At 47.4% G+C, this 23,437-nt stretch overlaps 1 protein-coding gene across 2 annotated transcripts in view; it reads left to right on the forward strand.

The window, feature by feature from the left end:
• NIBAN1 (niban apoptosis regulator 1) overlaps nt 1-23,437 on the forward strand; it is a 119,587-nt gene that overhangs the window by 85,820 nt on the left and 10,330 nt on the right. The window contains exons 1-7 of one of the 2 annotated variants that reach the window (XM_036014995.1): nt 3,649-3,862; nt 8,244-8,359; nt 14,507-14,611; nt 14,918-15,080; nt 16,896-17,083; nt 19,732-19,893; nt 21,501-21,611. In XM_036014995.1, the coding sequence (XP_035870888.1) occupies nt 3,730-3,862; nt 8,244-8,359; nt 14,507-14,611; nt 14,918-15,080; nt 16,896-17,083; nt 19,732-19,893; nt 21,501-21,611 (978 nt within the window). In that variant the 5' untranslated portion in view covers nt 3,649-3,729. Of the gene's footprint in view, nt 1-3,648; nt 3,863-8,243; nt 8,360-14,506; nt 14,612-14,917; nt 15,081-16,895; nt 17,084-19,731; nt 19,894-21,500; nt 21,612-23,437 lie in introns of those variants that run through there. The other variant, XM_036014994.1, reaches the window with a different exon arrangement.

Here is a 23,437-nt window from a genome sequence, read left to right on the forward strand (position 1 = left end):
TGTGCATGAACAGTCATTTCCAGGAAAAAGAGAAAGTGTCAGAAAACATAAAGCACGTGTCCGTGGCTAAACGGAGCATCTTCTCTGTTTGTTTGAAAACTCAAGCTGCCTTCTAGGGTGTCCAGGTTGTGCGATCAGTGTCTGCCTGTGGGGACTCGGCCACGCGACTCGCCACAATGTCACCAAGTAGCACATGACCCAGTTTCTGTGGTCGGGGCCGAAGGATCGCCTGAGCCTCTGCACTCCCACAGCCGTTTGTCCCACTCCACAGCTACCGCTTTTTCCAATTTACATTTTAAAGAGGAAATTCGATCATTTGCATTTGTTTTGCTCGGATTTGGGGGTATAATTTATTTCCCTCCTGAGGGCATTTCAGCACCATCTACTGGTAGTTATTAAGGGGTTGAGTGATAGTTCTGCACTCACTGTGTTAGAATACAAAGTCTCCCCCATGAAAGGCCATATGTATGTGTCCTGGGCTGATAGGAAATGATTGTGTCCTTGTTCTCTTGGTCCAACGCTGCCCAGGGATCGAAGGTGCGCAAGGTGACAGATGAAGAAGACTTTGGGGCCAAGGGCCACATATTTAGTGGACACGGCTTCAGGGCCGAGTACCTTCATGGTATTCGGAAAGGAGAAACCCCTCTCTCATCCCTTACTTGGAGTCTGATGACATCATCCTTATATTGGAAGAGATGGGAACGTGGGTCATTTTTATGTTTTTAAGGCTTTGGAAAAAAGACTTTAAGTAAAGGAAGCTGCTAGAGAAAAGAAGGGTGCCACAGAGAAAATACAGTCCACATAGCCACTGAGTGCCCAAAAGGGAAGAGGATTTATGACTAGACAAGATGATTGCTTCTAAAGGAAGTGGGCGTTCCCTCCCACGGGCAGAGTTCTAGCTGTTTGGCATAATAATGTCCTTATAAACCGGCCTGAGGTGGTGACTCCTTATCCACAGGCCTTTTGATAAAGCTTCATCATAGCACTATTTTTATATGCCTCTTTGAGAAAGTTTAAGGGTTCATCTGTGTTAAGTGGGTGAGCATTTAGAGGGGGTATTTCTTAACCTGATAATGAGGGGGTGAAGTCTTTTAAGACTCTGCTTAGAGTCTACTTCAAGAGCTATGGTCTTCTGTTGTATCTTTTCTAGGCATATATTTTTTCTCAAAATACGGTCTGTAAGTCACCTGCAACCGAATCACCAAAAGAGCGTCTTTAAATGCAGATTCCTTGGTCAACCCTGGGCCTACTGAATCAGAATCTCTGGCACAAAGTTAAGCATCACAGTGTTAATGTGCACCATAGCGCTCATGAAGCATTTCCTCTCCCGGGGGGAAACTTTGACATCCTATTGGAGCGTATTTTACCTTGTATCAAATCAAAGTCTGCCACTCTCTACTTTATTTTTTTAAATTTTTCACCATTGTTCATAATGATAATAATAACATATTTTCTTTTTCTTGTTTCTCCCCTTTTTTATTTTTAGGTTAAATAAATGTTGAATTACAGTTGACATTCAATATTGTATTGTTTCAGAGGTATAGCACAGTGATTAGACATTTGCATAACTTACAAAGTGATCCCCCCAATAGGTCCAGTCCCCTCCTGGCACCATGCATAGTATTTCAATATTATTGACAGCACATTATTCCGTGTGCTGTACTTTGCATCCCTAGGACTATTTTGTAACTGCAATGTGTGCTTCTGAGTCCCTCACCCTTCTTCACTCAATCCAGACCTTAGTACTTGAATCCACATATAACAAGTCGTTCCTCTTGTACATCGCAGATCTTCCCGTCGATGAAAATCTCCTCCCTCCAGGCTGTGTCTTGGGAAGAGACTGGGAGATTCCTCATTCATCTGGTTGTCTTCAGAAGTACTCCACCTTTTTTTTCCTTTGTTTGAAAAATGTTTGTAAAATCTTCTGCTGCTTAGCGTGAGCTAGAAGTATGAAACAATAAGCTCCGAATCCATCTACGACTGCCCCGTCCTTGTCATTTATACTCCACCTGCCTGTGGCCCATCCCCACCTGCTGTGCGACCCCGCTGTCCCCCCACCGACTTGCACTGACCGCACAGCTAAGTGAGACCCTGGAGTCATCTGTCTGCCTGCCTGTTACCTTTCCCGAGTAACTGAAAATGTTTAAGGGCAGGCCCTAGAGATATCCTGTGGGGGATCAGTAACCTCAGCCTTTGAAACAGCACCTACCATGTAGGCTGCTTAGTTCTTTGGTTGCGTTCATTGCCATTTCCAACCACTCTAAACTTTTTTCAGTATGTCCATCAAAATCGCGCAAGGCTTTAACTGTTGCCTTGATAAAATCTAGATGCAGGATGCCTCCAACGGCCCCCTCTCCCACCAGCCTGATACGTGGGTCTAAAGGAAGTGAGCGCAGCCTGTCCTCACGCATGCTAGTAATCGCCGCTTCCTTCTCCCTGCTGACAAACCACCCTTGGCTGCTTGTGGGCAAGCTGGGAATTGTGAGCCGCCCTGTTCTTCATCAGATGAGGTGTGCGGCATTTTTCTGTACGCTTTCAAATTTCAGTCAAAACAATATGCACACTAGAAACTTCCATTCTTTGGGAAGCCTTTTATATTCTCTGTGGGAGACCAGAGCAAGAGTATTTTCACCCAGAGCAGTACCCTTAGAACCATCCCGGGGTCCCTGTCTCTCCCTGAGGTATATATTTTTTTTCTTGGCTTATGCCTTTTCTCTTCCTGGCCGGTGTGTGTCCACTAACACAGATGTGATCTGGTCAGCGGGTGGACACTTTAGTCTAGTAGTTTACAAGGGACAGTTCAGGCACTTCTAAGTGATCTGGAGCTAGTTCTAAGAAGCGTTATCACTTATCAATGGCAATAAATATTTGCACGGGTTGGTCATGAATAAACAAACCTCGAATAAAAACCAGAACTTGGATCACCGTTTTGAGAAAGTGGACATCATTCATTTTTAATTCCAGGGAGGGGCATTATTTTGTTTTTATTTTTAATGAGGTCACGCCACATGCTGTCACTCATTAAATGAGTGATTTGGACTGGGTGGCCTCTCTGGAATACTCAGACTCTGGAATTACATGATTCTAACTTTGAGAAGGGAAGGCTATATAAGATCATTTAAAACCACACAAACACACACTCGTGGCATGTGCCCCACGTTGCAGTGATGGAATCTGAATGTGGCGGTTAGGTCGTGACGACGTCAGTGTCTTGGTTGTGCCATTATATTACAGTTTTGCAAGCTATTCCCATGAAGAGAAACGGGTGATGGCAGAAGCCTTAGATATGTCTGTATTATTTCTCACAAAAACTTGTGAAGCTACAGTTTTCTCAAGATAAAAAGCTCTTAAAAATTAAACCATAGCGGGTTCTGACAGGACTCTGGAAGTAATGAACCTTTCTGAGACTCAGTTGCTCTGTCAGCCTCTAAGTGGGGTATGAATTCCTACCTGATGGGATTGTCGGAGGATTATGTGAGACAGTGTGTGTAGACATCTCGTGTGCTTCCTACTCCATGATGGCCTCCAGTACACTGGTTACGCTCCCCTGTGCTTCTTGCTCTTTGTCTTAGGGAAGAAACCAGGGCAGACACATGGCCTGAAGCTAAAGGCAGTTTAGAAGCAAACATTAGGACGCTGAACCTCATAGCAGTGCAGTGAGTAATGCTGTTACATAACGCTTGCAAATCGCCAGGCGGATCAGCTAACATGGTTTGGCGCGGCTGACCGATGAAACCGGGCGGCTTCCAAGCCCAGCCCCAGCCAGGGAGTCCCGGCCGAGCAGCCAGAGTCGAATCTGGAGTGACCGCATGGGCCTCAGAGCTTTGGGGTTGCGTTGGCCTCAGATGTGCTGTGAATCTGTGTGAGTGGAAAAAACAAAAGTGATTTCTCTCTGGCTGATCCCCTGCCTGACTGTCCCCAAGGGGCCTGGAACAGCTTTCCTTCCCTTGAAAAATCCGTAATCACATGTCCTGAATATGAGTTTTCCAGGCAGCTGCACAGATGAGAGGGAGGAGAGATGGCGGAGAAGAGCCGTGCCTTGGTCCTCAGGATGTGGCCACTGAAGGAATGGCCAAGATGTGTCTGTCTCCCACACGTTTCCCGAAATGTTTAGACTTTCCCAGGGCTCTGTCGTTGCCCTTGACCTGACGAACGTTTGCAGCGGTGAAAGGGGGAGTAATGCAGAGGGCAGCCTCCCCGACGTTTTTAATGACACCGAGGCGAAAGGGGGTTCGGGGACAGAATTATCCTTTTTAAATGATTTTGGCAGGTTCTGGGGCACTCAGCTGATCACAGTAAGTTGTAATTTACTAGGGGGAATGTCAGAACCTGCCCCTCAAAATCCAAAGCCAAGTTCAAGTTGGGAAAGGCTTAGATGAAGAAGGGTTTTACATGAGAAAAGGTATAGGGATTTTATTTGGCTACAGAAAGGTATGAGTCAGCGGTGTGATGTGGCTGTAAAAAAAAAAGAGGTTAGGGACCTGGAAAAAGAAAATAATCTTTCTACCTTACGTAATTTGCACTAGTTAGACAATACTCAAAGCGATATACTCAGGCTAGGGGCCAAGTTTAAGAAAGATATTGATACATTGGAATTGGTCACTAAAGGAAGGAAGGAAAAAGAAGGACCAAGTTCAAAAACTCCAAAAACTCCACTTTTAAAGAATGGCTGAAGGAAAATAAGGCTATTTAGCTATCTTCTACAGTTACCATATGGAAGAGAAATAAACGTCTATTTTGCTCTGAAAGGCGGAAATGGGATTAATCAGAGAGAGTCATGGAAACAGATTTTGGCTCCTTAGAAGGAAAAATTTTCAAATAATTGGAGCTGTCCAGTGACTAAAAGGACCACTTCATTAAATTGTGAGGTCCTTGTCCCTGGGAATACTCCAGCTAAGGCCGGACAAGGGTCTGTCTGGGGTTCCAAAGGCCCCCGGCGTTGAAGGAGAGCTTGGGGTTGGTGACCTTGAAGGTTACTTCTAATTCCCGTACTTTATGATTGAAGTAAGCATGAATGCCAAGGTCACTTATGGACGCCAGAGCCACTTTTTCAACTCTTGGCTCTGATTCTGACCAGCTGTGTGACCTTCAGCTGAGAAATGAACCATTTCTTTTCCAGTTCCCCAACCGTAAAACGAGGGAGCTGGATTTAGTAATGACGTCCGAGTTCTCCCCAGCACGTCTGTCCCCTGAAGCATCCTCACGACGACAGCACGTTTGGAAAGGAGACTGAGCTATACCTGGCATTTCTTCCTAGGCCTGCTCGCAGGCAGAAGGCTTTCAAAGAACAAACACCATTGTTGATTCTGGGGCCATTGAACTGAAGTCTCAATTGTTTGTTGGCAGGAGAGTGGGTGATTGTGACCCTGGCTAGAACCTGCTCCCACGAGACATGAGGCAGGAAGTTGATCGAATGACTGGTAATCCGCTTCCTCTCAAACACCTGTGCTTTCTGGCTGAGCTCAGCAGTGCCTTTGCAAACAACTCAGAAGAAATGGAGATCATATTGCCGTTGCAACATAGTTGTACGTTTTGCAAAGCAAGCCTTTGTTCTTTACGTCCTCAATAATCTAGCTGTTGCTGCTGAACGGTGTTTATAATCATAAAAACCAGTATCCATAAGGCAACTTACCACGTGGCAGATAGTGTTCTTAAAGTTTTATATAAATTAATTGAATGTGTTTATAAGCTGAAAAATCGAATGATGAATCAGTAGATTAGGTCTTCTTCCCCTCTGGAAAAGGATTAGTTAAAACATTAAAGTCTGTCTTTACAGGTAAGGAGTTCAGAATTTGAATGCACACCCTCATTCTTTCAGCCATTACTGCTGCTGTTCAACTACTATCATTTCTTCTGGGGTCCATCTGATTACCCATACTTTTCTCCGGCCCTGTGAAGGTGGCCTGCCCTCCCGCACGACTCCCTTCCGCACTCCTGTTTCTCTTTGGCGACCCTGACTCACACATCGTCGTCTCAAATCTCTTTCCTTCAGTTGTTTTTTTCCCATCGACCTCTGGTGATGCAACCTGCAATGGGAGTGTCATCATTTGTTTTGCTATAGAAATAAAAAGTTGTACAGGATTTCAAATACCTCCTCCAGTTACTGAGGTCAGTGGGGGAAGAACTAAGTACACTTAGGCTTCTTGTAAGGACGGGAGAATTTCACACTTCATTCCCAGGTTCGCGAGAGGGTCTGGCACCACTCACCCCTCCAACTGCCACATTTTATCCCATCTCTCCATTTCCCGAGGTCAGGAATGAAGACAGCTGTTAAGAATAAGAGCACATGAGTCCATCTTGAACTTCAATGTGATCATTACAGTTTCCATCTCGGTGGGCAAAGCCCCTCCCAATGTTGTGAGCTCACTTACTGTCAATTTTATACGAAGACCTTCAATTTTTGTTTTCCAAGCCTCTAAGATTAAAGACTAAATCAATTGCCAAACCAGAAAAAAATAACAAGGAAGAAAATGCTTCGACTTAAAAACTTGAGTCTTGGGCCATGCTTTGAAAACTCTGATTTAGATTCTGACCACATCTCTATGGTGTTACTAGAACTATCAGTTACTGTCCCACATTTTTGAAGATGGAGCTTCAGGCTTCTCGGTACCCTCACTGTGGAGAATTCTGCTTGGGCTCTCACAGAGGCGATGCCTTGAATTTTTTTCTCTTTCCTGTGACCTAATACACCAATCTCAGAAGAGTCAACCACAGCCTATTAATTGTCGCATTTCAGAGCAGATCAACCCTTATTTAGTTCTGCTCAGTCCCCGCATGAGCCACTGAACCCCTGACTGTCTCAAGCTCGAAGGTGCCCAGTGAGTCAGCTGACAAAGCGAAGTTTGCCATAAAAATGCAGATCCTGGGTGACTGGCCAGAGAACTGCGTGCCCTACGCGGGCAGCAGCAGGGGGCACGAGACAAGGCTTGGAATCACTTTGCTCTGCCCACTTTGTTTGCCCTTTTTGCGATTTGATTTCTTTGTTGTTAGATGATATTGTTGTCATAATTCATTTTCTGCTAAGATATGTATAATTCTGTTATCACTGTACCCTCCAAGAGCTAGTTTTTTGTGTTGAAAATTGTCTTGGTCAGTTTGGACTGTGGTGACAAAAATGCCATTGTCTCGGAGGTCCAAGATGGAGGCACTGGTAAATCCAGTGTTTGGAGGGAGAGAGGGGCACAGGGGAAGGGAGGGAGAGAGACACCACGTTTCCTTGTGTGAGGGCACTGACCTGGGCTCCACCATCATAACCTAGCTACCTGCCTTTCGCTCCATCTCCAGATGCCCTCACACTGAGGATTAAGATTTCAACATGTGAATCTGGGGGGGCAAAAACACTCAATCCATAGCAGAAATGAGGACATTTGCATGCGCACTGTGACTTGTGGAATTCTAGGAAGGCCATTCAGCCACAATTAAAATCCTATCATTAGAGTATTAATTTCTTTGTGGTGGGATATTACCTCTCAGCTACGACACCTTTCAAAACCCACTATGCTTGCTGGGGTGGACCCACACAGTTCGTATGTGTGGTAGTATAGTGTGGTTGTTAGAAGCAGCGGCTGTGCATCAGACCTCCCGAATTCACATCCTTACTAGTCGATTGACCTTGGGCAATTAATTCATCTCTCTGTGTTTTGGATCTCATCATCTGTAAAACAGGGATGGTAACTTCTTCGAGGTTTTTGTGAGGCTGCAATGAAATACGTGATGAGCTTAAAAGAACAACAGCCTGCTCTGTACGTGTTTGCAATGATCGCTCTGTGTTTGCATAAATCAGCATATGGTATGCATGTCCTTTAGACAGTAAGCTGATGTCGTGTCACAGAGAAACTGGAGTTTTGTTCAGGAAACTGGGAAGGAATGGAGGCCATGGGTACACGAGGCCTCGTTGAGGAAGGGCTGGCCTCCGTGTGAGGGATTGCAGTGGGTCGTGGAAAGCCACCAGGTGCCTGAGTCAGGGAAACAATTATGAAAGAGAGAAAGAGGGGTGGATCCGCCTGTAGTCCTAGCAAGTAACTGACAGACTTAATCAGCTAGTACGGTGAGCAAGTGGCATGATGTGTACACCTGCAAATGAACTATGAATTCAGTATCCACTTAATTTTTCTGTCTCATAATTCTGCTCCTTGTAACGATCAGGTAATGCTAGGTTTCTGAAACAGTACACGTGAAGAACCACAGACACATGTAAAATAAAGTGTTTTTCTTTGCTAAATGCCCTTGCCTCTTTCTTTTAGATTACATGAAGCAGACCACGTTTGAAGCCCAGGCCTTTTTAGAAGCTGTGCAGTTCTTCCGGCAGGAGAAAGGTCACTACGGCTCGTGGGAGATGATGACTGGAGATGAAACCCAGGTGACACGGGGCTCAGGGCTTTGGATCTCGTTCTCTGCCTGGGAGGCAGGGGGTCAGGGTCATAACAAACAATCAAACAGACAAAGTTGCAAGAATGGAAGATGCGGAACCAAAGACCGTTTCTCTCGTGGTCTAGAAAGTGATCGTCAGCCTTTATCACCTCATGGCACACACAAGCTAATTGCTGACATTCTGCAGCATGCCAAAAAATATATCTTTTGCCAATCAGACAAAAATAGGTATAATTTGAATAAATCAAAATTATACCTATTTTTTGACTATTGTCCTGTTGGCTGTTGTCATTTTTTTTTTTTTTTGACAGTCTCAGGGAAAAGAGGGCAGCGCCCCTGACTGAATAGTCGGTACTGCATGTTCTAAATAGTCTTGCACACACCGGTGTGGGCAGCACGCCGGCAAACAATCGCTGGCCTAAAAGCATGGGGTCTACACCCCACAGCTGGGCACCCACTCCAAGGACCGCCAGCCGGGCACGAAGCAGGGCAGCCAGACACTGCATGGGCAATGAGGAGAGCTGCTTCTCCTTGTCCTGTGAAAGTGATTATTCTCTCCGATGACCTCCTGCTTCCAGGGTGGAAGCAAATGTGAACAGCGTGGTTGAGTGAGAAGTCTGTGGTGGGGGTTTGGGGCAGCGGCCTCAGGTTACATCTCCTCAAGTGATTTCACCTCTTTCAGGCTCAGGTAACTCCTCCGAAGGAAAGACACATCTCGGCTTGCAGGCTTGGGGGAATTAAATGAGATGTTTGGGAAAACAATCTGGCGCACAGTTGTCTTTATCCTTTGAGTGATGGATAAATGAAGTCATGAAAGGAGACACATTTTAGGAGCATGAGACAGTTTTCATTTACATTTTCTAGCTTTCCATTCTCTGTGGCCCAGTATAATTTTTTATGACCTTAATGAAATGCCAGTCACAGGCTCAATGCCATGACTGGGCCCCTGGGACCTTGTTACGAATCTCTAATGAAACCGTGTCTCATGACGTGAGCCCGTCCTGCATGAGGACGACGGTCACCGAGCCGATTTGGCCGGCGGGAGGGAGGGAGGAAGGCTGGGCATGGCCGTTGTGTAATTAGAGGCACACAGGAATGGTGTTCGTTAACTTCCCCTCATCTTCCAGAGTGCCTCTTGTGGGGGCCAGTGAAATTTGTTATTAGGGGACAATATTCGGAAGATGCCAGATGGTGCCTTGCCTGTGGATGGTTATTAAACAGCTACAGCGACAGACACTCTTGGGATGATGGGGATGTTCTTTATTGTTTTACCATGTGACTCAGAATCCTTTTATTCTTTTTCGGTGGATTCTAAACTCCTTTATTTCCTGCCTTGAGATTTATTCAAGAACTTGAACCAATTATTTTAAAGCAGTATTTTTAGATGTTGGAAGAGTGAGTGCCTTTTTAAAAAATATTTTATTTATTTATTTGTTTGTTTTTAGAGAGAGGGGAAGGTAAGGAGAGAGGGACAGAAGCTTCAATGTGTCTTTGCCTCTCGTGTGCCCCCTACTGGGGGCCTGGCCTGCAACCCAAGCACGTGCCCTGACTGGGAGTCAAACCAGTGACTCTTTGGTTCACAGGCTGGAGCTCAACCCACTGAGCCACACTAGGCAAAGCAAGAACTTTAACCAATGCTCAGTTTCTGATATTTTGGGGAAACACCTCCATTTGTTAATCTGAGAGGACTAATGGCTAACCGTGCTTATGTCAACAAGCAAACAAAAGGATAGGGGAAGGCTGAAGTGTTTCAACCCTGAGTGTTCTGCCATAGGACAAACGTATTTGGTAGATTTGCCAGAATTGCGTCTGTGCCATACTGTTTAGTGTTCATGTCCTAATTCTGTCTGTTCATCTTACCGATCTCATGAGGTGGGTAGAGCAGTTATTGTTATTCTCATTTGGCAAGCGAGAAAATTGAGGCAGGCATCGAGGTGTTAAGCAACTTGCCCAGTTTCCTTCATTCGATGACTGTTTACTGAGCCACCCTACGCCAGGCTGTCTGTGGGGGGCCAGTGACCCAGAGGCGGGCAGGGCACATGGGTGCCTATGCTGGGGAGCTGATGGTTTCAGGGCCCCATACGAAAGGGACGAATGGCAAAGGAAATGAAAGCTTCTGACTCCTACTCCCATGGAAGCTCCACACCAACCGTGGGGATGCCCTGGGTTACACGATTCGTCAGCCCCTTGAGTCCAGCTGCGCCGCTTGCTTCATTTTTCCCCTCCATTCCACATCGCATGTCAGTTCCCATTCCTTCACCTTGCCGTTGAAAGCAGGCGCTTAGTCAGTCCTTCTTGGGGGTTGAGTATTGAGTCAGCTGTGTTTGCTTTTGTTGACTTTCTGCACTCTGCTTTGGGCTGACGTGCGTGAGTGCTCTGAGGTGAGAGAACTAAATGACTCATCCCCTGCCCTCGGTGCAGCAAGGCCTGCCTAGAAACATCCAGAGAACAAGGCAGCATTAGAAGTGCATGTGGGTGCACAGTGGGCCTGTGCACACGCGGACCTCTCAGAGCTTTAGCGCAAAGCGAGTGTGGGAAGGTGCTAATTTGGCAGTGTCCCATGACCTGAACTGGGAAAGCAAAACACACACCAGAGACCAGTGAAGCTGGAGTGAGCAAGTGGCCCAAGATGTTTTGCTCCTCCTGGAGCCTGAGTATCTTTGGTGAAATCATAGATTCCTAAAATGTGGGCCGTGGGCATGGGGGTAGCCTTTCAGGACCATTTGCCCAGCGTCCTCCGGGGGAGAGAAAGAACCTTCGGAGAAGTTAGCTGGCTGACGTTGAAATCGCAAAGGCAGCCTGTGATGGAAATGCGTTTTGAGCCATGTCAGGCCATCCTTGGAGAAACCGGTGGAAGGAAGTGGCTTCCAGAACTCTCCCTGGGTGGGGCCTGGGGAGGGGGAGCTTCCCCGCAACCTCATACACACAGAGCTGAAGCACGTCTGTCCCCGACTCACACACAGAAAAGAGGCGAGGGGCTCTGAGTGGCTGCCAAGAAGTTAAAGAATGTGGCATGGCGTTACTGGTGTAAGAATATGACATCTTTTGTTTAAAGCACTGCTCTCTTGTGTGCACTGTTTCTGCTAAGAACTTAATCATAAAGCTGTCCTAACTCCTCTTACCCGAGGGGCTTGTATTTCGATTTTCGTCATTGTTACTTTATCATCTTCTTAGTCGTGACTCACGCAGCAAGTATGGCGATTGCAGGCACACGTCCAGGCAAAGCAAAGGTCCTAGACTGACTTGCCTGACAGACCGTTAATACAAAATATCCGTACGGGTGAAAACACAATAGTTCCCCCCTTATCTGTAGCTTTGCTTTCCACAGTTTCAGTCACCCGTTGGTCAACCATGGTCTGAAAATACTGAATGGAAAGTTCCAGAAATAAACAAGGCATACGTTTTGAATAGCGCATTGATCTGAGCAGCATGATGAAATCTCTCACACAGTCCCGCTGCATTCTGCCTGGGACGTGAATCATCTTTTTGCCCACTGTGTCCCCACTGTGTGTGTCCCCACTGTGTGTGTCCCCACCGGGTCCCCATTGTGTTCCCCATCAGTCATGAAGTAGCTGTCTTCGTTGTCAGGTCAGCTGCCAGAGAGAGAGAAAGAGAGAGACCACATTCACATAAACTTTTATTACAGTACACTGTTATGATTGTTCCATTTTATTACTTGCTTACCACAGATGTGCATATATATCATCTGCGGTTTGGGGCATCCCCTGGGGGTCTTGGAAGGTATTCCTCACAGATAAGGAGGGATGACTGTATTTGTACACCAGTAAATATATTTTTTGCCCTAGCTGGTGTGGCTCAGTGGATTGAGCACCGGCCTGTGAACCAAGATCACTGGTTCAATTCCAAGTCAAGGCACATGCCTGGGTTGCAGACCAGGTCCCCCAGTAGGGGGCGTTCGAAAGGCAACCACACATTGATGTTTCTCTCCCTCCCTCTCTTTCTCCCTCCTTTCCCCTCTCTCTAAAACTAAATAAATAAAACCTTTGAAATATATATATATTTATATATATATTTTTTTCTACTTGTGAATATAAGTGTGTCATTGGAAAGCACTTTGCAAAATGTGAAGATCTAGTTATTTGTTATTTGCCTTTAAATTAACCCCCTGGGCCAAGAGAGAAGCACCCCCACAGAGTAGGGGGCCTCAGTCCAAGAAAACGACCCCATTTTTCAGGCCTCGTCCCTAGGTTTCAGGGTTGGAGGAAACCACACGCTGCCCCGCCCTGTGGCTGATCCTCAGCCCCCATCCTTGCAGCCCACTCTTATTCCCTCCTTTTGTTCCTAGAAGGTATGTTTCCTTTTCAATCGCTTCAGTTATAAAAATAGAACAAAATCGCTTGGAACATTGCATGGGAAACACTCAAAGAAAACCATCAGCCCACCCAAATGGAACACTTACTTTCTTTGGCCTTTGTAACGTTTTCATCTTTTCAAGCCCATTTCATGCTTAGGCTCAGAGTCCAACCAATCTCTCTGCAAATGGATGAATTAGCGTAATTAATATTAGTAGGGCAATTATCTTGAATTTCACACTTTTCAGCTGAGGTAATATTTCCCACTGGTTTTAAGTTCTGGCTTCGGTCCCCGTATGCTCTGAGCTCGCTCTCCCCACACCACACTCTCATCCCTCTTGGGCAGATGTGTTCCAAAGGAGAACGGACTGCACTGAGCCGGGTGGGGGCCCAGGATTATTAATTACCCACTTCAGTCTACTTTGTCTGACCTCCTGATTTCTGTGGAATTTGCACATGTCAAGTTCTTAAGTTCCTCAAAATGCTGGTTCACCTCTTGGCTCCCCCCAGGAAATGGTTAAGAGAGTCAGAAACATCCCCACCAACGCACTACCAGGACCAGTGGAAATCAGGTCTCCCTTATACCCGGTCACACCACAGAGTTCCACATCACAGAGGACAGGCCCCCGCAACGTGCCGCATTGACCCGAACAGCCGTCTCTCCCAGGACCCCACAGGCACAGGGGGGACTGGATGGCTTGCCCACCTCCACACGGGAGTGTTCCTCTTCAGTTCAGCTCAGGCGTTACACCCCGCCATGGTAAACCCTGAAGAAAGGCCACATCTAATGAGTTCATGGGTATTTCCACTAGCAGGTGGCTGACCGATGATCTCAGAGCAAATCTTTCTTAATTCCCCCAGTTTCATTTGAATTTCTATGAGGTCGATTATTGTGCACAAATATTATTGGAAGGGCATGGAGCAGATGTCAAATGATCCTGTAGCGTTGTGCCTGCCTCCATTCCCCCAAATGACGCTCGTTATTTGTAAGTCTTGGTCTACGGCCTGACCTTGAAAGCTGAGCTGTGAGCCCTGAAAGACTCATGGCAAAGTGACTTTGAACAAGAAGACTGCTCCAGCTGGGGTGCAGGTGGGGTGAAGAAGGAGGGGCCAGGGTAACTGGGAGTGTTATCCGGGGCCATGTGGAATACTGCTGATTCAGCGGAAACACTTTCCTTGAACCAAGCAAAATTTTAGGAGAGACTTAGGATCAGTTTTAAAAATCACCCTGAACACTTTAGACCTCCCCCACATATATGCCGCCTGCCCCACAAGATCTAGTTATTCCAAAGCATCTGTTAACTCCTACTTTTCTGAACGTTCAAGAGAATGGAGGTGGGGTTCAGGGGGCAGTCACATCAAAGATGTGAAGACACTCAGATCCCAAGGGAACAGTGGTCTCTGGAGCCACAGACCAGGACTCAAAGCGCCACAACCACGCCCACCCCCTTTACCATTTGGCTAAGGATGCCCTCCACCAGAACTGACGTTTTCCCTCTGTTCCTAAAGGCACTAGCTTCTTCTCATTTACACCTGAGAAGTTTGAATTTGAGGAATGTGTCCTTTCTGACGGGAAGACATTAGCAGATGTTATTGCTGCTTGTGGGTGTTGAGGAATGTTTAGCCCCTAGGGTTGTCTTAGTTGAGGTTTCCGTGGCCTGGGGCCCAGAGGAAAACTACTGGCCTAGTAGGTTTCACGTGGCTAAGGACAGTCTTCTGTGGCCCGGGTGGGCACAGCCAGATGTCGTCAGTCGCTGTGATGCTTGGATTTCACTGTCACCAACTAACAGACTTGGGGGCTCTCTTCCTCTTCCGCTCGGCAGATCCTGAGCCACCTGGTGATGGAGGAGCTGCTGCCAACCCTTCAGACAGACCTTCTGCCTAAGATGAAGGGGAAGAAGAATGACAGGAAGAGGGCCTGGCTCGGCGTAAGTGATGGCTTTGCCCTGCGTCTGTGCTACTCAGAATAAGCACCCTTTCCCTTCTCCTTTTAGGGTAACCTTTTTAGAAAATGAATCCCTTCCCTGGTACAGAGCAGACTGTCTTGAGTTTGCTCAGTCTTACCTAAGTAAGGACTAATCCAAACAGACGCTGACTTTGAAAGAAAAATCAGAAGGTGTGTGCAGTTTTGTTTAAGTTACAATTACCAGGGATTAATCCTCCTCCCCGCACGCGACCCCGTCAGGCTCTTACACGCGACGGAGCCCCGATTTACGTGTGGGTCCCCGTTGCAGCTCCTGGAGGAGGCCTACAACCTGGTCCGGCAGCAGGTTTCAGAGGGACTCAGCGCCTTGAAGGAGGAATGCAGAGCCCTGACGAAGGGCCTGGAAGGAACCATCCGCTCCGACATGGATCAGATCGTGAACTCAAAGAACTTTCTGACTGGGAAGATCAAAGGTTAGTGGCGATAATTCGTGCTCTGCTAACAAACAAGCTGTTCACTCAGGGCTGCATCACATGGCTAGAATCCCTGGTTTCAGAGGAGAACTGGGCCGAGGGAATGGGGAAGAAGTGGTAACAGTGGTAACAGGAGCTTGCCCGGAGCTGCTGAGGGCTGGCCCTCCCGTGGCAGCTCCAGTGAAACCAGCTGGAGGAAGCTTTGCTTCTTGCCTTGGGTAGTGCCTCTGTACTCTGATGCCACCTGCACCTCCCCTGTTGGAGCGCTTCTTGCACTGAATGAATAGTCACAGCTTATGACCCAGGTTCATGATTGTGCTGAAATTCCAATGAGATGCTTTTCAAATAGGTCTTCTCTCAAAGTCAACTGATAAAAGTAATTCATTATTCTCCTGGCAAAAAAAAAATGTTGTATTTGGGTAGCAAGCAAGCCATTTTTAGAACTCATAGATGGCTTCTTATTTGAATCATGCAACTGAAGGGCTTTTTTTCCTGATAATTCTATGACTTGCTTAATATTCCATATCCCAAATATTTATGAGCTAAACATAATATTAATAGTATTGATCATCTTCAATTGTCAGAGTACAAGGCAGTATGATCCTCTATCGCTCTGTGAAATATATCTGTGAGTTGACATAAGGATGTGACCATTCATCTCGCCGTAGGCGAGTTATTCACCAATAAAAACTTAAGAAGTGCCCTTGAAGTGTAGTTCCGTTCCTGCGCACTAGGATGTGGCCTGGGCCCAGCCAGGCGAACATCTCCGGGCCTCTGTGTTCCCATCTGTGCAATGGAGGACGGGACAGCCAGATGAGTGTGAACCCCCTTTTCAGTTCGGCGCTGCTCTGACGAGCCCACGTGACTTTCGTAGCTCCTCCAAGCCAGCCCCCCAGCCCAGCCTCAGACTTCTTCCTTCGTGGCATCAATGCTTCCAAACCCGGCCAGTCGCAGAGTCACCTTAGCACTGGACAACAATGACAAAAACACTAACAACACAGGCTGCCATGTCCTTGCCAGGCTTCCTGAAGCAGAGCCTTTGCTGTGCTCCTCCTCTTCTGAGCAAAGGGCCGTTTTGCCTCTGGGAAGAGGGGGCGTGGTTACATTTGTTTCCATCCCTCGTTCTGATTTTTGGGGCTCTTCCCATTTTTTTTGTCCCTGCTCATGCTGTTCTCGATTACCAGAACCAAAAATAGTGTTTTTTAAACACTGGGGGTGGGCGTGGGAGGTGGGGTGACAGACTGAGAGGAATTTGTCTTACATTTGCCCAGGAAAAGACTGTACTTGAGTTTTAAAAAAGTCTCTTGAGGAAGGGAGAGGGGAATTGAATTGGATTGATTGATTGTTAGAGAAATGAATTAAAACGTAATAAATTGTTGGATACAAATGATTAATCATTATTTTAGGCACCTGAAACTAGTATAATGCTCTGTGTCAATTATACCTCAGTTTAGAAAAACTTAATGAATTGTGTTTTTAGGAGACAAACTCTGCGTGTACAGTGACAATGAGTGATGGGTCGCTGGCATTTTCTTTTTTGCATTCGGCGGGGCCTGTTTGTAGGGCCAAGCAGGGAAATGCATTTCGCCCCAGCAGAGGAGAGCTGGGGGAGTGGAAAGATTCTGTTTGTTCCCGTTTTCAAGGAGCCTCATGGTTTTCTTTTCCCGTGCGGACCTCGCTGTGCCGGTCCGCAGTGCCGATTGAGCTTGCCGTTCCGTGGCGCTGTGGGGCGACCAGCCCGCTCCGGCCTGGCCCCAGCGCCCTGGAGTCCGGTCTTGCCCCAAGTCACGGTTTTCCGGCTCTTCCCTCCCGCAGCGATGGCGGCCCAGCCCGCAGAGAAGAGCTGTGCGGAGAGCGTGCAGCCGTTCCTGGCGTCCATTCTCGAGGAGCTCATGGGGCCCATGAGCTCGGGATTCAGTGAAGTACGCTCGCTCTTTGAGAAAGAAGTGGACGAACTGAGCCAGAACTTTCAGACCAGCAAAGACGGCGCCCAGCTAAAGGAGGTGGGATGTGAAGCCAAGGAGCTCCGTGTGAATGGTCTGCCCGCGGCTGCCTTCTCCGTGGGCCGTATCTGATCTGCATTCATCTCTGCTTTCCTTCCATCCACCCACTACTGCCCCTCCCTTCCTCCCTTTCGTGCATCTGCCTTCCATCCATTCATCGAATCTGCCTCCCATTCACCCCACAACTCGCTCATCCATCCATCTACCCCCTTTCACCTATTAATAGTTTTAAGTTGCAAAATAATCACATGCATATCTATATATGCAAAATGAATCACCTGTACCCACCTGACCCTCGTCCACCTCCAACTCCTAGACCACCTCGCCTCCCAACTCCCTGAATCAACTAACATAAGCAGCTTAGAATGTGTTTCCACATACTTTTTCCTCGTTCGTACAAATATACAAGCATATAGCCTCATTTATATACGTTTTGTTTGTTGGTTTGTTTGTTTCTGAAAATATAGACTCATGATACAAACCAATGTTTCTCAAAGTGTGGTCGTTAGACCAGCAGCCGCATCATCATCTGGCTGTTAATCATGGAAATTCTTAGCCCCGCCCCCAAAGATCTAACCAATCAGAAGCTCTGGGGGTGGGCCCAGCAGTGCGTTCTAACAAGACTTCCAGAGGGTTCAATGCAGGCTGAAGTGTGAGGACCCCTGATGGACACAACTTGCCGACTGGGTTTTACACTTGACACAGGATGGGCATTCCTACCAGTCAGTGGATAGGACCAGATGCGCCTGCTCCTTTTCCTTTTGTACTTCTCTGTGCATACCCACAATGGCACTGTCATCAACGAGATCATCTGTATCTACTTTGAGGTTTCTTACCGCAGCCTTCTTTATAAACGTGCCTTTACTTTCTCTCTACCCCACAGGCCATCCACCTCCCCTCAAGTAATCAGTGTCCACACCCCGGCCTGTGCCAGCCGGTAACGCCCCATGCTTATAGAGCCTGTAACACACACACATCCACGGGCTATTGTTTTAGATTGCCTGGTCTTAGCAAATCGGGATTATATTACCTAGACTACTGTGCTTGTCAGTATTCTCACTCGAAAGTGCCCCATGGAACTGTTTCCGAGTTGACCGTTCTAACTCTAAATCATGCATTGTAATGGCTGCGTAACATTGCATGTCTGATTCATTCAACCGTCCTAATGTCACCACCGTAGAACAAAGCTGTGACAGGTAACCTCGTAACGTAGATTCTCACACCCGATGCTTCCATTTCTACAGGATAGAGTCATAGGACAGGCTTGGTAGGCTGAAAGGTAGGTTCATCCCTCTTGTTAATAGATGTTACCATTTGCACTCCAGAAAAGGGATTTAAAATCCACATTTCCACCAACTGTGTATGGCAGAAGACACCCCACCCCCAACCCCCACACCCCACTGCTCAGGTCAGTATTCGCATCAGAAATAAGTCTTATCAGTGGTTTAAACTTTCACCAATCTGCCAGGAGAGAAGTGGCAACCCATTTTTCCTCTCTTGTCTGCTTAACTGGTGTTTCTTAAAAATAGTCACATGACATGTGTTGTGATGAGGGGCAAGTTCAAGCATCATTAATTCCACGGTAGCGGGCCTGTCGATGGAGCACTTCTTAAAGGGAGTGATACTTTCCCATTACAAACACAGTGAGAACGAGCCCCCTTTAAATTTCTGCTCAGAGCAGTCTGGGAATGCAGACTGACCTCTGCTCTGCACCCTGAAAACGCAACAGCACATCCTGTGTAACGCACACTCACCCCTGTACTCTACGGTCCTCCCCGGCCTCCATTTTCACCCCGTCTTCCTGTGTGTCTGCACCCGCTCTCTCGTGTATTCCAGCTTTCCCATACTCGGTTTTAGCATTATTGTAGAATAAGCGTGGGCAGTAAAACACACACTGTTGGCGACAGCATTCATAGTGTCTGAGTGTGTCGGCGCCCCCTGGGGTCACTGGGAGATGAGGTGTGTCACGGCTCCTTGCTGGAAGCCTCCATGGTCAAGTCTGCATTTGTGCAAACTAGAGAAGCAGGGACCCAGGCTTTTGAAACTGGGTACCTCTCCCTGCCCAGGCCCCTTCCTACCTCCTGCGTCCTGTCCGCTGGTGCCATAGACAGCCTGCAGCAGAGGGAAGCCCTGTGAGCCCTGACGGAGCCTCAGGGAGCTCTGGGGTCTCTGGCCTCACATCCAGGAGTCAGGGATCACCCTGGCCTCACATCCAGGAGTCTGGGGTCACCCTGACCTCACTGGGATTTTCTGAGAGGGACGGCACTCCTTTATAAAGGCTGTGGGAGATCATGGGCCCAGTAACATCCCATGTGCCAAAGGACCTACCTGCTGAGCTCTTGAGTTCTGGAAGTGGGAACCGGGAGGCAGTCCTTCAAGAGCGCATGAAGACTGGAACCCTGGATGCATCCCTGGGTCTTCCCATCATCCCCCTGGTTCTTCTCCCGGCCCCTGTCCCAGCGCAGGGCTGACCTGGGGTCCCACTGCAGGGAGGAAGACAATTGAAGAAGTCACAGATGTAGCGATTGGGAAGTGATTCACGCTAACAACACCCATTGGATTGTTGAGAATTTACGGAGTATGTAATATGTGAGTAACACTGCTCCTGAGTCTGAAGGTGTTTCACTTTTCCCCTCCCCCAAATGCAGCATCTGGACCGGCTTATGAACCTCCCGCTGGATTCCGTGAAGATGGAACCTTGTTACGTCCAAGTCAACCAGCTTCAGGAGCGCTTGCAGGACCTCAAGAGCCGCTTCAGGTTCCCCCACGTCGACCTGGTGGTGCAGCAGACACAGAACTGCATGCAAGAGGTGGGCGCCACAGGGGCGTCCTGGGGCTGAGGACGCAGCCGGGTGGGGGCGGGGGAAGCAGGCGCCGGCGGACGGGACCCGCGGGCCTGGTCGCTCAGGTGTGTGGCCATCACCTCTGTCGTCATATCCGTCCTCCCAGCAGGCTTCATCTTCCCTCCGTACTGATGAATGTCCTACAGTAGGGACATCTCCAGGAAATAACGTGACATTAATTAATAACTGCTTCATTGAACCGCAGGTGCACGTGAGAATCGTCTGGGGGCTTTTAAGAAATACTAGGCCCCTCCTCCAGTGATTCTGATTACACATATACATTTTTTGAAATGATTTTTTAGTTATTGAAATTATGTATCTATAATTCAATCATTTTTAAAATTTTAATAATTTAAAACGATGTTTTAAATGATTTAGTAATTTTAAAATATTATATTTTAATAAGTTAAAAAATTTTTCCTACTCGTTCCCATTGCTTCTAATACGTGTCCAGGACTGAGGTCCACCGGCTACAATTAGTTCCCTGACCCAGTTTAGAAGGAATCGGGCCCTCAGTCCCCAATTTGTGTTTGCATTTCTTGCGTTTACCTAGTAGGTTCCTTTCCCCCGCGAGGAGCAGGAGCGCACAGCCCGGACTTCTCCGTAGTCTGGCGGTGTACACGTGCAGACAGGGCGTGCTCGCTGCAGCTGTGAGAGCACGGTCCCGTCTCACAGATTCTCCAGGGGAGCCCACTGCGGGGCTGGACCCTGTGCCCGCTCCCTCTTCGGGGAGCTGAGAGGGAGGCAGGCTCTCAGATAAATTCACCCCCGCGTTGAGAATGCGGCGAGGAAGGTGTGTGTTGGAATCACAGGCTTGGGAAAGAAAGGCGCATTCTTTTTCTTAAATGTTATAGGCAGGATTAAGTGACCCATCTTACTATCTAACCTCCGAGTTGTGGGGATTAAAGAGGGATGAGGAACCATACCGGGCAGTCATTTCACAGAGTCCCTGTGAGCACACCGAACGCTGGCGAAGCTTATGCAGGTGCAAGGGCAGAGAGTGAGAAATCTGAGCACGTTTGCCCCGAGCCCCGACCCTGCCCCTTTCCAACCTGGCAGAGTTGTGAGCGGGTGGGTAGGAGAGGGACAGAGAGACATGCTGGGTAATTTACCTCCATCTGAAAGTGTGAGTGCAGAATTAAGGCAGCCAGAAATAATTGGAGATGACTCCCGCCTCATCCCGTTAAGCCCTGGATGCAGGTACCAGAGGGTGGAGGGAGGGGATGACCACAGGAGACGATGGTGTTTTCAGTCCCATGGTCTGGGGTTTTCCAGTGCAGCGTGGAAGGAGGAGACATGCGAAGAAAGGATGCATAGGATGCACATAGGTATACATGCATACATAAGTATGCACACATATATGTGCATTCCCGGTCTCTTACTGACCCCACAGTGAGTCACAGCTCAGGCAGTGGGATGAGGACCTGTCACCCTGGGTCACTCTCAGAGTAGTGCCTGAGGGGACTCCTCTCGGATGCTCGGCCCTCCCTCTGTGCTGCCACCGTCCTAGACGGACGGACCAGGGCAGTGCCCCCTCCCTGACGGTGCTGTTTCTGTGTCGCTTTGGCCTGCAGCTCATGGGGAATGCGGTATTCACCTTCACACAGCTGCTCTCCCCACATCTCGGGGCAGAGGCCTCCAAGACAGCAGTCGCCATGGAGAAGGTTAAGCTCCGAGTCTTAAAGGTAAAACCGTTTTTTCACTTGTGGGAAGTGTAAAACAAGGACGTGACCCCAGGGGGAGGTAGAAGGGGTAAAGGGGGGACAAATGGTGATGGAAGGACACTTGACTTGGGGTGGTGAGCACACAGTACAATATGCAGGTGATGTATCATAGAGTTGTACGCCTGAAACCTACATAATTTTATTAGCCAATATCACCCCAACGTATTCAGTAACAAAGAAGCAAAATAAAAGAACAAGACTGCTGTTTCTTTTTAAGGGGGAAATACCGAGGTCTTTCACTTGCCCCCTTTTTTTTCTCATCTTTCCCTTGGGTCCTCCCCGAGGTTCCTGGGACTAGCAGGTGTGTTTCCCCAGCACGACTCTCAGGCCTCTTCTGCCATCTAGTGGCCTTTTTAGGGACCACGGGTCCTCAGCATCCTTGCCCATCACCTGAAGTGACATGTCCCCGTTTAATTTCAAAGCACTTGCACTTGGTATGTATTGGCTGGCCACTATAAGCAAAGCAGTGTGATAGGTATTGCATGGAATATAAAAATAGGCCAGGCACAGCCTATTTCTTCAAATAGTTTACATTTAAATTAGCCAACATATGTTAAAAAAATCAACACATCATGGCAAAGGAAATATACTCCAAGTAAAAGGTAAATGCCAAACATTTTTTAAAAGAAAAACCAAGAGATGCCTGCCACGTGAAATTGTTTTATTTGTAATAGGCTTCCTGCTTAAGTATCTATAAAAATGATTTCAATAATAAGAGCTTGCACAGACATGCTATATTTTTTAAGCTTTTTAAAAGCTTATCCTGTTTCATTTGACCCTCACTGGAACTTGTGAAATAAGTAGAATATGTCCCCATTTTCGATATGAGGAAACTGACTCTCTGAGAGCTAAAATGACTTCTGTAAGCTCAGTGGGCTAGTCAAGGTGAACTAGAGCTTAAACTATACTTAAACGTAATGCATTGATTTTTTACTTCTTCCTGCCCCTAAACCAATGATTTTAAAAAAGCGTGGCACAAGAAATTTTTAAAACGTGCAGTACCTGACTATTTAGTCAGGGCCACTGTCCTCTTTTCTCTTAGATTATCAAATTAAAAAATGACAACAGCCAACACAACCATTCCTGTCTGGTGTGAATGAATCAAAATCATACCTATTTTGGTGGGACAGATCAGCAAAAAAAAAAAAATGTAATAGTATTTTGGTGTGGCACAGAATTTTAGTAATTAGTTTATGTGTGCCACAAGGTGAGGAACATTGAAAATCGCTGCCCTACACAGTGCTTAGAGCACAAGATAAAGTTCCACAGAGCCAGGAAGGGGGCCCCTGGGTTTCAGACCTGCTCTTGAGGTCTCACAGACAGCAGGGAATTCTGGCAATCAAATTAGTGAAAAGAAAAGCAGCCCTGGCTGGTGTGGCTCAATGGATTGAGCACCAACCTGTGAACCAAAGGGTTGCCAGTTCGATTCCCAGTCAGGGCACATGCCTGGGTTGCTGGCCAGGTCCCCAGTAAGGGGCGTACGAGAGGCAACCAATCAATGCATCTCTCATGTGTTGATGTTCCTCTTTCCTCCCTCCCTTCTCCTCTCTCTTAAAAAAATATATAAATAAAGTCTTTAAAAAAGGAATTAAAATTAATACTTATCACGGTAACACAACTAATAATGAACTTGAAACTGAGAAAGAAAAGATATCGATGTCAATACCACCCCCAGTGTCAGGACACTTTCTCCCTCTCAGGACAGCCCATTTCTTCTCCGGACACAGGCAAGTGCAAGTGCATGCCTCCCAATGTTAAAGCCGAGGTTCTCAGCGGTTGTCAATCCA

This window comes from Phyllostomus discolor, chromosome 14, assembly GCF_004126475.2.
Source record: "Phyllostomus discolor isolate MPI-MPIP mPhyDis1 chromosome 14, mPhyDis1.pri.v3, whole genome shotgun sequence".
In the NCBI taxonomy this organism is placed as follows: domain Eukaryota; kingdom Metazoa; phylum Chordata; class Mammalia; order Chiroptera; family Phyllostomidae; genus Phyllostomus; species Phyllostomus discolor.